The sequence below is a fragment of the Tenrec ecaudatus genome, chromosome 12 (genome assembly GCF_050624435.1).
Source record: "Tenrec ecaudatus isolate mTenEca1 chromosome 12, mTenEca1.hap1, whole genome shotgun sequence".
In the NCBI taxonomy this organism is placed as follows: Eukaryota; Metazoa; Chordata; class Mammalia; order Afrosoricida; family Tenrecidae; genus Tenrec; species Tenrec ecaudatus.
Genome location: NC_134541.1, coordinates 70950258 through 70964030, shown reverse-complemented (window position 1 = coordinate 70964030; position 13773 = coordinate 70950258). Strand labels below are relative to the sequence as shown.

The 13773-nt window shown below is 38.7% G+C and overlaps 1 protein-coding gene across 2 annotated transcripts in view; it reads left to right on the top strand.

The window, feature by feature from the left end:
* Nucleotides 1-1840: 1840 nt before the first annotated feature.
* SPA17 (sperm autoantigenic protein 17) overlaps nucleotides 1841-13773 on the top strand; it is a 55751-nt gene continuing 43818 nt past the window's right edge. The window contains exons 1-2 of one of the 2 annotated variants that reach the window (XM_075527906.1): nucleotides 1841-2183; nucleotides 3244-3424. In XM_075527906.1, coding sequence (XP_075384021.1) covers nucleotides 3271-3424 — 154 coding nt within the window. In that variant the 5' untranslated portion in view covers nucleotides 1841-2183; nucleotides 3244-3270. The remainder of the gene's footprint in view (nucleotides 2184-3243; nucleotides 3425-13773) is intronic. The other variant, XM_075527905.1, reaches the window with a different exon arrangement.

Below are 13773 nucleotides of genomic sequence, written 5' to 3'. Positions count from 1 at the left end.
TTATGACCCTTCTGTGAGAGGATGTCCAATTATCTACAAATGGGTTTTGGCTCTCTGCTCCAATCCCCCTCATTCTCAACATTGTGAGGGAAACTGATTCTGTTATAAGTAGATGCAACAATGGGAAGACAGAAAATTTAGTGCATTAATGAATGAAAAACTTAGTTGATGTTAATGAAAGTGATTTAATGAAGATATGACCCAAAGGAGATCACCAGTCTTTGACAGAAAAACTAGTTAAACTTGAAATAATACGCTATTTACCTTATCCCTACCTCACATACTTGAGCTCAAAAGGGTCGGAAAATGAATAGCATGAACAGTGCTGCTCCCTGAAAAAACTATGATCTGGAGCATGTCTGATCTGGGTGCTTTGGGGAGGGGCAGGTAGTGGAGCAGTTATTTCTCTGCACTCTATTCTCCCACCTCAATTGTCATTTTGGGGGGCTCCACTGGGTGGGGGGAAGTGTGTGTGTAGAGGGTGAGGGAAGCTGAGGGTGCGGCAGGCCAAGCTTTATTGCTTTACATTAGCTGATAGATTTCACTTTTTGGTTTCTCCATGCAGGTTACCCACTCATTCAACCTGCCTATTGTGGTGAGGATAGAGGCCCTGGTGACCTAGTGGGCTGCGTGGTAGTCAGATATCTTGTGTCAACTGGACACTCCTGGTTAGGAGTGGAGTCAAACCTATCAATCAGGTCATAGCCTAATGGTGCTTCCTGAGGGATGTGGTCTTCTCATAAAGATGGCCCTGGGAGAGAAAAGGGCCCCCTTCCTGTCTCTCCTCCTTCACTTTCCTGCTTGCCGGCCACCCTGAGAGCTGCCAAGCCCCATCACGTTCCCACCCACACTGTATCCACATGGCTCTGCATCCACCAACCTGTGATATTCTTGCATTATGAACCATTGATTGCATGGGTGAGTGTGGAGAGGGACTTGTGGACTAGTATCAGACTTAAAAGATTTGAGTTGGACTGGGCTAGAATGCTTTCTTGATCTATAATTACTTCTTGATAAACAGCTCTTTATTATACACGAGTGTCACCGGCTTTGTTTTGCTAGTCAACCCCACCTAACACAGGCTGCTAACCACAAGGTCAGTAGTTTGAAACCACTAGCTGCTCCACAGAAGAAAGACAAGACTTTCTACCCTACCCTGCCCTATGGCGGGTGGGGTTTGCTGAGTCAGAATTGACTTCAAGGACTACGAATTATTAGGGGGAGAACGAGGTATGCAAACAACAGGATCTGACATAAACAGTAGCCCAATGCCAATCACTTCTCCCCATTGCCATGCATATTTCCTCACCAATGTCTATACCTGTACCAGAAATCAAAGCTGTGCCTTAAATACTGTGAGCCAGTGAGAGTTGTTTCTGTCTAATCACCACTTAAACTATTAAAATTTAATTCCCCCCAGGAACCAGCCTGAAGCAAACCCTTCCCTAGGGCACCCATGAGTGGGCAGTAAGGAAGTGTTTTGGATGACTCAGTCACCTGTTTCCAAATACTAGCTAACTAGCTTCTCCCCCTTGCCTCCCAGTCGGCTGCAGTGACTGGAGGGCCCTGAGACCTTCGTGTGGGCCCATTTGCCAAATGGCATTTGGGCCTACACACTCGGGCAACCCACTAATTTCGTCCTTTGCGCGGGGCACACTGCGTCAAAAGGAACACAGTCCAGAAAGGTGGGCAAAGGGAGGGAGGAGGTAAAGGAAGGGGCAGAGCTCGGGCCCGGAGGACAAAGCCGCTTAAGTGGAGCTCAGAGATCCCGCGTCTGGCCCCAGGTTCTTCCCGATCTTGAAAGCGGATCTTCGTCCTGCGAAGGACACCACATCTCGGCACCGGCGCACACCGAGGGGAACAGGTCTGGCCAAGTTCCCTCGTCGCACTTCTGCTAACCCACAAGACTAAAAGCATTATGAGCCCAAGTAGCGAGCGCCGCGCGACCAAAGCCAGCCCGGACGGCGCGATGGTCCGGAAGCGGACGGAGAGGGGCGGGGCCAGCAGCGCCTGACCCCGCCCTCTCCTGCCTGAGCCCGGCGCAGCCGACCGGGACTTCCGGGCGAGGCCGCGCCTCTCCTCCTCTCGGCCGCCGTAGTAGAAAACCAAACAAAAGTAACGGTTACCCAGCAACGAGAAAAAACAACCGGAACCAGCGGCACCAGCTCGGAGAGAAACCCGAGGTGAGGCGGCTTCCGCAGTGTCTCCCAAACCAAGGCCTCTCCTTTGCCCCTTCGCACCCCGTCGCGTGTCAGGGTCCCTTCGTGCTGTGCGAAGGAAGCCCGTCCGCGGGCAGAGGTTCCGAGGGGTGGGCCGCGTCCGCCCTCTCAGGCCTCCCCGAACCGCCCAGGCCCCACCCGTCCTTCTGTTCACAAACCGAGGCGGACTCAGCACCTGAGTGCTTCCCTTCGAAAAGGAAAAGCCCCACCTTGGGCTTCCACTTCTTTTCCTCATTGACATTCTCAAAATCAGACGAGTTCTGTACTTAGTCAGGGGCCTCCCCGGGGCTTCTCAGTTCCCTTGAATCTAGTCTGTAGATTGCGAGAAAGACAGAAGGCTTGTTGAGGACGAGATAGAAGGAGATGAGGCTTTCCAAATTAGACCTTGCCACCTGCTGCCTTTCTGAGTAAATTATGTCACGCTTCAGGAATGAATTTAAGGAACAGATTCAACAAATTGAGAGAAAGTTCTAGAGCCAGGATTAGTTACTGGGTTTTAAAATGCTGTTTGTCTCTTTTAGACGTAACCATTAGCCTAATTTTCTAAACAAGGCTTGCTTTCTTAGCAATTTATGATTAATTATAATGTAGGGTTTTATTTTCTTTTTTTCAGTATTTATCTCTGTTGTTTTTAATTCTTGCAATCCTTCCAGTTTTTCTTTAAATCATTTTACTGTGGGCTCGTCGTATAACTCGTCACAATCCATACATACATCTATTGTGTCATAAAATAGGTTTTTAATCATTCTTTCTAAATGTCTTTGAGATAGCAAAAATTACCCTCACCTCTAATAGAATAGTGACCAGAAGAGTCTCATAATGAAAAATCTATGAGTTTTCTACTTTTAAAAGTATTTTAGCCTGTTTATAGTGCTCTAATTAATAACAGATAATTTTTAATAAATGGATGAAATTGTGTTCGAAAAGTTGAACTGTAAAAAAAATTGAGTTTCTCAACTAATAGTTGTAATTATAAAAGTAAAACCATACGTAATTAAAGACAGCACTCTTTAATGAATCCTAGGTACAATAGGCAGTTCCTTCCAAGGAGATGTCGATTCCATTCTCCAACACCCACTACCGAATTCCACAAGGATTTGGAAATCTTCTTGAAGGACTGACACGAGAGATTCTGAGAGAGCAACCAGACAATATACCAGCTTTTGCAGCAGCATACTTTGAGAACCTCCTAGAGAAAAGAGAGAGTAAGCTTTTTTAATCTAGGCATCTTTTAAAAATAGTTGAGTAAGCATTTGGTTATGGTACAAGACGATCATCCTTCTACAAAAAATCATTTTTCTAGCAGTTGACTTCAAATAACAGTATTTGGTGGGGTGGGGGGGGGCACAAAATAGCATGTGTCTTGTTGACAGGTTCTCTTGAATACTTTTCACATTATTGAAATTACTCAGACATTATTCACTTTTTTTCTCATAAGCACAGTGAGTGGAAGCAGACAGCAAGAAAACAAAGTCTACTCATCCAGGTTTTAGCAGACCATTGCCTACACCTTCCAGGGAGTTGACTGACAATTCTTCCCCAAAGGAGACTGGTTTTCTTTAAATGATGTGCAATAAAGGCACATAGACAAACTGAGAATTGAACTTCCTTGTTTGTGAAGGTACTTCACATTCTTTTTCTATGCCCTAGGTTCCCAAACTTGACTAATTGTTGGAATCATCTGGGGAAATTACAGATCCCTGGAGATTCAGATTCATTGGGTGGCAAATGGGACCCAGGATCTGTAGTTTCACCAGATCCCTGGGTAATTCTGATGATCAGCCAAGTTTTGGAACCTAGGCTCTATACTGTCAAAATTCTATCCTGCTTAAAGTCTAAGACACATGCTGAACTGACTCTTTAGTTAAAAGAAAGTTAACTTCAGTCCATGAATAACATTTCAAAATCTCCCACCTTAAAGGTTCATGGATAGCAAGACGTGCCCCATTTCTTAGGATGGGAATTATAAGAGCTATAAATGTACACAGAGAAATGATTCTTGGTTTAAACCAGTGGTTTTCAGCCTTCCTAGTGCCGCGGCCCTTTAATACAGTTCCTCATGTTGTGGTGATCCCCAACCATAAAATTATTTTTGTTGCTACTTTTATAACTATAATTGTACTACTGTTATGAATCAGGTGACCCCTGTGAAAGGGTCACTTGACCCCCAAAGGGGTTGGGACCCACAGATTGAGAACCGCTGGTTTAAATGATTGTGGGGTTTTTTTGTCATTTATTCTAGTCAGGAATATACTGCCAGTATGAATAATTTTTATCATAGTATTCCAGCATAGTGGTCAAGGTGGTTGAACATGTCCACAAGCAGATAAACATTCCATTTAGAATTGTTGCACAAGGGGAACCACCCACATGGGGCTCTAATCCACACAGCTCTCATGTGTACTGCACAGCTCCCTCCTCTATTCCTTGCCTCTCTGTTACCAGCATTCAATTTCCTAAATGTTGGTGGCCTTTTTTATCTCAGTATGAATATATATTGTATAATTTGAAGCTTAAATACCTGCCACTGCAGATATTTTGATATATTATCTCCAGGTGGAAAAAAAATTTTAGAGAAATCCTTTGGGGTAAGGCATAAAATATAATGAGCATTAATTTTATCATAACACCGATTTTATAGAGTCTTGCAATGAAAAGTATTTAATTTTGGAACTCAGAAATATCCTATTACAACAATATTTAGAAACACTACCGTTTCTGCCCATGTCAACTAAATACAACTTACCTAACTAATATAGTGTTGATTTATTCTCTACAAAAAAAATCTTCAAGGTTCTTTAACCCACACAATGTAAGAATTCTCATGCCAGTATTCCTCTGCATTCTGCGTAAGCAGTTACTAGTCTTAACTTTGATTTTTGTGACAGGAAACATGTTAATATCTGGTATAAGTAATATCTCAATGGGGTAGCCAGGAACTTTTTAGCAAATGATGTTGAAATAAAGGTCGAACCAGATCAATTCTATCAATTATTTGAATCATTTCTTGTTGTTGTTAGCTGCCATTTAATCTATTCCAATTCAAAACTAGCATAGTTAAGTTTATAACATAAGGGCACACCAAGGAATTTTTTCAAGTGATTTTATAACAGTAATTTGAATATGCTAAATCTCACTGCCATCCAGTCAATTCCAACGAATAGTGATGGCAGAACTACCTCTGTGGGTTTCTGAGTATGTAACAGTTTACAGGATTAGAAAGCCTCATCTTTCTCCCTTAATTATACAAGGTAAGTAAAAAAAATGTCTAAAAAATCATAGAAACTTTTATTAAACAAAGATATCAAAATAGGAAGCTGTTGTTTGTTAACCCTCTAGGTTTACATGTTTCTAAAGGAAGTGTTCTCATCTCTCTAATTCTGTGCTCTTCTACTTAAACCACAGTGAAGTGATAGGTTTGACATTCTTCAAATTGTGTTCCTTTTAAAAGTTCTTTGAGTCTTGAGAAAAAGTCTGAAAGATAAAGGTAAGAGATGTAGAGTTGGATTGGAGAAAGTTTCCTCTATGCTGCCTTTGTAGAATGAACATATGCAGTGTCATGATGGAGCAGTTTCTTCAGCTTGACTGTACTAGAATTTTCTTAAACTTTTTCATAATAAACCTTTTGATAATCCTCTGTTCTATGAGAAATCTGTTAAAAATAACCCCTTCTAAATTAAACATGCATACATAAACCCTGCAGCACAGGGGTTGAAAAAGATGCAGCCCATATACAGGATTACTGTCAGACAGGAATTATTTAATTGACCATGGGCCCTGTTCTGGCATTGAGCTCCAGCAAAGATGACTCTGTGGGGCCAGCAGAGTCTTATGGATATTGTTTCTTTATAAAACATCTTCCACCTTTGTAAAAATTGTTTAGATCATTAGCCCATACTTCCTGGCAACCACAGAGACCAAACTCGATTGTGACCTTGATGGAGATTCTGATCAATTTTTAACTGTCATCAATCTGTGTTCAAAATAAGCTTTTGACTCATGACCCAGCAACCCTTGAACTTACAACATCTATAACTAGTGCACAGAGAATATTACTCATTCCAATGCCATATGACCAACAAACAAGTATAAAGACAACATCGTGTCTCAGAAAAAACAGGCAATTTCAGTGCACAGAAAAAATAAGGTGTAGCACAAATGAGTGGCCTATGCACAGAACATGTCAATTTTCCTGGTGAAAATAAGACACTAGCTCTTCTCATGAGGGAGTTCAGAAGAATGATGTTCCGCTGCTTTAAACAAATGGAGGAAAGAAGAAAGAAGAACCTAGGAAAGCACCTCACGAACAATATGAAAAAACAAAGGAAACATTAGGAATATTTCAAAAACCAATAGAAATCTGGAAGACAAACTGTAAGGAATAGAAATGGTTAACACTGAAAGAAAGACCTGGAGGATCAAAGTGATAGAAGCAAAAATCAGTTAACACCAAGATAAATCTCTTAAGTCCAAACAATATTTTTTTAAAAGTGAATGAAAAAAAAACCTAGGGATACTGTCCAAAGGAATAATTTGTGTTTTATAAACACATCAGAACAGAAGAAATGAAAAAAATAAACAAAATAGCCCAAGAAATACTGGAAGAAAAATTTCCTGACATGACAGAACAGAAAATAACTAAGACTCCAAAAAAAAACTAAATAAAATTGATACCAGAAGAAAATCACCAAGATATATAGTCAAACTTTCTAACCTCAAAGAATAGGAAAGAATTCTGAGAGTATCTCCCAGAGGGAGGGGCAGGAGTTGAGGAAAATCATCTATAAAGGTGAACCAGTAAGAATAAACTCTGACTTTTCCATAGAAAGCAATATAGGCAAGAAAGCAATAGAACAATATATACAAAATCTTGAAAGAAAACAATTGCTAACCAAGAAGTCTGTAGCAAGCAAAATATCCCTCAAATAGAGAGAAATAAGGACATTTTGAAACAAAGAAAAAAATTAAGGAATTTATAAAACAACATCAACCTTGCAGAAAATGCTAAAGGGAGTTCTTTGGACAAAAAAAATCAACAGGAGCAAATAGCAACCTATAATTAATAAACAAGACATCATTGAAAAACCAACCCTGCTAAGAATTGTACAAATTAAACAAAACTTTAAGATTCAAAATAGGAAACAAGAGATAGCATTCCACAATGAGGACAAAAATTAAGTAATAGAGGCAATAGAAATGTATATAAAAGTTGAACAGAGAAGAAACTGGGTAGTTCATGTAAGTGGACAAATTGCTTTAAACTTGCAAAGAAAATAATAAGAGGAAATTAAATCCTCATAATTTGTTCCTCATTAAAGAAGAGCAAAACTGCAAATATCTACTAAACAGAATAACAAAAAACGATAAAACCCATAAAATGAAACAATAGGTACAAAGGAAACAAACATTTTTAAAAGTACAGCAAAATAGTACAATAAAATCACACCTATCAATTGAGTATAATTGGAATAAACTCACCAGTTAAGAGACTATCAGAGTTTATAAAAAAAACATGAGCCATCAATATGTTGCTTACAGGAAACACACTAAAGACACAAAGACAAAAGCAGACTAATGATCAAAGGATTGGTGGAAGGGGAGTGACGGTGTGTGAAGCTAACAGTAGTTGTAAAACAAAAATAGGAATATTAATTTCTGATAAAATAATACAGCAAAGTAAAAGCCATCAGTCAACTGGACATCCCCTTACAGAAGGGTCACGGGGAGGAGATGAGCCAGTCAGAGTACATACAGTATAGCACCGATGAAACATACAGTTTTTCTCTAGTTCTTTAATGCTTCCTCCCATCAACCTTCACTATCATGAATCCAATTCTGCTTTATGAATCCAGCTAGACTAGAGGATGTACACTGGTACAGATAAGAGCTGAAAACAGGGAATTCAGGACAGATAAACTCAGGATCAATAATGAGAGTAGCGAAGGGGAAGGTGGGGGAGAGAGAAGGAACCAATTACAATGATCTACATATAATCCCCGCCCTAGGGAATGGACAACAGAAAAGAAGTGAGTGAAGGGAGACTTCGGACAATGTAAGACATAAACAAATAAGTTATAAATTATCAAGGATTTGTGAGGGAAGGAGTGGGGAAATGAGCTGATACCAAGGGCTCAAGTCGAAAGCAAATGTTTTGAGAATGATGATGTGCTTGACAAAATGCATATATGCATGGGTTGTGATAAGAGTTGTACAAGCCCCCAATAAAATGTTTTTTCAAAAAGAAGGAGAAAGAAAGGTTTTCCTAACCAGGAATAAAACCTGGACTGTGGTGGTTAGAGCACTGAATCCTAACCACTACACTCCCAGGGTCAGCTATAGGGATAGTAACTGAATTTAATGGTTCTTTGAGGACATGGCAGAGAACATTAGAGTGGCGGGGGGCGGCTGGGGGGTGGATGCGGAATGGGGAGCTAATAATGAGTACAAGAAGGAAGAAAATGTTCTAAAATTGATTTGTAGTGATGATTGTGTAATATTTCTTAAAATGACTGAACTATTTGAATTGCATTATGTCAACTATATGCCAGTAAAGCTTAATGTTTGAGAAAAGAGATAGAAGGCCATTATATAATGATTAAGGCCACAATTGGACAAGATGCCATGACGATAATAAACATTTATGCTCTATTTTGAGGTTCTTTTATAGACTTTCAAAATACATCAATTAAACTCTGTTTATAGCGACAAATAGACAATACCACAATAGTAGGAGACTCCAATACACCTCTCTTGAGTAAAACAGATCAATAGGGAAAAAATGAAAAAGATATAGAAGAACTAAGCAACATAATCAAATTGATTTTTTTAGAGATATACCGAATACTTCACTCCACACCAACCAGTACAGTTACATTCTTCTCTAGTGTGCATGGGAAATACTCCAGAACAGATCATAGGTTAGGCTTAAATGGAAGCATAAATAAAATTTAAAATATACAGCTACTATAAATTATCTTTTCAGATCACAGTGCTATAAAATTATAAATAAATAGTAAGATCCAAAATAAGTTCACTGCCATCAATTGACTCAGATTCATAATGACCCTATAGGAGACGCAAGAACTGCTCCTGTGTGCTTCCAAGACTGTAATTCTTTATGGGATTAGAAAGTCTCATCTTTTTTCACAGAGCAGCTGGTGGTTTAAAACTACTGACCTTTGAGTTAGCAGCATATAATGTAACCCAGTACACAACTAGGGATGCAATAATAGGAAGATCAAGCAAAAAATTAAAAGTAATTACATGGAAAGTAAATACTTAAAAATCATTGGGTAATTGAAAAAATTAAAATGTCCTTTCAACAAATTACAATGGAAATACAGCATACCCAAATATTTTGGAAATAGCAAAAACAGTGCTTAGAGGGGTATTTATAGCAATAAGTGCTTACATCAAAAAAGTAAAAAATAAAGTTAGCATCTTAATAGTAACAATAAGAACATAAGAACAGAAAAATAAACCCTTAGCCAACAGAAGAAAAGAAAAAATAACTATGAGAGCAAATAAAAATCAGATATAAATGAATGAGAAAATTTAAAAAGTCAGCAAGGCATAAGAAATTGGTTCTTTGAAATGATAAAATTGATAAGCCAGTGACAAAGTTAACAAAAGAAAAGAAGAAACAGACATAAAGTTCACAAGGTGCCCGAGGTGCCCAAGGGACCAGATATAAGGCATCATGCAAAAAAAAAAGATATAAGTGTGTGTATGTATGTGTATATATGTGTATATGTATATATGTATGTGTATATATATATTATATTAAATGAAGGGGGAAGTGCAGAGTGGAGACCCAAGGCCCAAGTGTCGGCCAATGGAGATCCCCTCATAGAGGGGCTTAGGAGAGGAGATGGGTTAATTAGGGTGTGAGGTAGTATCGATGAAGAACACAGCTTTCCCCCAGATCCTGGATGCTTCCTCCCCCCAACTACCATGATCCGAATTCTACCTTGCAGGGCTGGATAGGACAGAGGCTGTACACTGGTACATATGAGGGTTGGAGGTACAGGGAATCCAGGGTGGATGATACCTTCAGGACCAAGGGCGTGAGGGACAATGCTGGGAGAGTGGAGGGTGAGTGGGTTGGAAAGGGGGAACTGATTACAAGGAGCCACATGTGACCTCTTCCCTGGGAGAGGGACAGCAGAGAAGGGGGGAAGGGAGACCCCGAATAGGGCAAGATATGACAAAATAACGAGGTATAAATTACCAAGGGCATATGAGGGAGGGGGGAAAGGGGAGGGAGGGGGGGGAAAAAAGAGGACCTGATGCAAGGGGCTTAAGTGGAGAGCAAATGCCTTGAGAATGATTGGGGCAGGGAATGTATGGATGTGCTTTATACAATTGATGTATGTATATGCATGGATTGTGGTAAGAGTTGTTGGAGTCCCTAATAAAATGTAAAAGAAGAAAAGAGAAAAAAATAATTAGGGCAAAGACTGTACAGATGTGCTTTATACAATTGATGTATGTATATGTATGAACTGTGAAAAGAATTGTATCAGCCCCAATAAATTGTTAAAAAAAAAAAAAGAAGAAATGAAAAGGGTGACATCGCAACAGAACCAGCCAAAATTTTAAAAGATAATTGCACAATATAATGAAAAACTGCAACAAATCAAAAGCCTTGAAGTGGACAAATTTCTTTAATTATCTACGTATATTATGTACCTAAATTAACAGTAATTGATACAGAAAAACTTAACAGACCTAAAATTCAACAAGAAATAGATGCAGTCATTAAATTTCCAGCAATGAAAAGCCCATAACGAGATGGTTTTACTAGGGAATTGTCCCAAGCATTTAGAGAACTGTTAAAAAATCTACATTATTCCAGAGCATAGAGAATGATAATGCATTACTAAACTGATTTTATGAATCTTAGTATATCCCTAATGCCCAAACCAAATAAAGACATTACCAGAAGAGAAAACTACAGTTCAGTATCCTTTAGGAACATAGAATCTCCCAACAAAATTCTAGCTAATAGAATTCAACAGAACATTTAAAGATACATTGAGGTCAAGTGGGACCATATACAAGGTATGCAAGGATAATTCAATATTAGAAAAAAAAGCGATCAATGTAATATTCCAAATAAATTAAAGAGAATCATATAATTGTATAACTTGCACAGAAAAGGCACTTATAGAATCCATCTATTTTCTATACACACAATAATATATGAATGGAAAGGAAATTCCTCAACATAATAAAGGCAATATATACTTAACTAACAGCCAGGATTTTACTCAGTGGCGATAAACAAAGCGTACTCTCTACTAATACGAATAGATAGGATTGCCCTTCATCATCAGGCTTATTTAATTTAGTCCTAGAAATATTAGCCAGAGCTACTAGACATCAAAAAGAAACAATTAAAATAGTAAATATATGGTAGTCCTGGGCCATCTTCATTGGGCATCCTCAAAGCAAGAGATGTGAACCAAAGTTGAATGACCTACAATATCATAATCTTGGAATAGCAGTCATCTACTTCTTCTCATAATAAGACATTTTCCCTTAAGTGCAAGGGAGTGTGTAAGTTCCTTAAATTTACTACAGGGGAGTTTGAAGGTCAAGCCAAGCTCACTTAGTTTTCCACATCAAGTTCTTCTGGTGGGACTTAGCAAAGGATGTTGTGTGCCTTTAAAGGACAAAGTCTAAAGTTCCAGTAGTCTATAGCACACGGCCTGGGTCACCAAAGGCTGGATAGAAACTAGGTAAAAAGTGTCCAATGAGGAATATAGTACTGGGGGTATTCTTTCTTTGGGTTCTATATAAGTTGTGTATGTGTATGTCCTGATGGAAGATTGCTCCACCAAGTTACCCACCAATAAAGTGTAATCACCTCTGAGACATACATCTCCTTTCCTTCCATCTTGACTTGAATTTCCAGTAAGGTTCACTTAACACTCTGGTAGGAGTGTCTTTTGATTTGGGATGACTTTAGCACAATATTGTATGGCAGCAACTGAATGGTCTTCTTCCTCTCCTCCCATCTTGAGAAACTGACATTAACTGAGGTGAGATCGCATTTGTCAAAGTAGTTTTTAAGATGTACATATAAAGGGGTTAGTATATGGTTCGTGACATTGTTAAGTCCATCATGGCAGATGTAGTTAGGTAAAAATGTAATACTTTATCATTTAATATATCTTTTAACCCACTTTAAAAGTTGTTCAGTTTTTAATATTTTCTTTTTTTTTAATTTTATCATTTTATTGTGGGGTTGTACAATTCTTATCACAATCCATGCATACATCCATTGTGTCAAGAACATATGTACATTTGTTGCCATCATCATTCTCAAAACATTTGCCCTCTACTTGAGCCCTTAATATCTGCTGCTCATTTCCCCCCGCCCTTCCCACTGCCCCTATCTCATGTACCCTTCATAATTCATAAATTATTATTTTGTCATATATTACACTGTCCAATGTCTCCCCTCACCACCTCCGCTGTCCCTCCCCCAGGGAGGAGGCTATACCTAGATTCTTGTAATCAGTTTCCCCTTTCTACCCCACATTCTTTCCACCCTCCAGGCATCGCCACTCTCACCACTGGTCCTGAAGGAGTCATCTGTCCTGGATTCCCTGTGTTTCCAGTTGTTCTCTGTACCAATGTACATCCTCTGGTCTAGCCAGATTTGTAAGGTAGAATTGGGGTCATGATAGTGGGGGGGGAGCATTTAAGAACTAGAGGAGAGTTATATGTTTCATCATTGCTACCCTGCACCCTGACTGGTTCATCTCCTCCCCACAACCCTTCAGTAAGGGGTGTCCGTTTGGCTACCAATGGGCTTTGAGTCTCCACTCTGCACTATAGAGACAGTGACTGGATTTATAATTGCCTAGGACATGGTAGGGGGCAGAATGGGGGGAAAATGAGGGCAAGCAAACAATGAATACAAAGAGAAAATGTTCTAAAATTGTGGTGATGATTGCAAAACTTCATAATGTGATTGAATAATTAATTTGTATATGTGAACTATACACCCATAAAATTATTTTTAAAAAGAAATCAAAGGCATCCAAATTGGCAGAGAAATAAAACTCACTCTGTTTGCAGCTGATATGTTTTATATATAGAAAACCCTAACGATTCAATTAAAAATCGTTAGAACTAATTGGAAATTCTGGCAGTGTGACAGGCTATAAAATCAACATACAGGAATCAATAGGATTCTTGTATATTAAGAGAACTCTGAAAAGTAAATTTAAAAACAATATAATTTATGATAACCACCTAAAAGGTAAGTACTTAGGAATAAACCTAACCAAATAAAAGATTTATTTAAAGAAAACTATAAAACACTAATAAAAGACTTCAAAAGAGACTTTCATAAATGGAAGAACATTCCATGCCTATAGATAGGAAGGGTTTATATAGTAAAAATTTAAGTATTACTGGAAGAAGTAATATTTAAATACAATACAATTCCAATCTAAATACCAACATAATTCTAAAAGATGAAAAAATTAAATCACCAACTTTATATGAAAAGGAAAGAAACCCAGGATGAACTAAACAC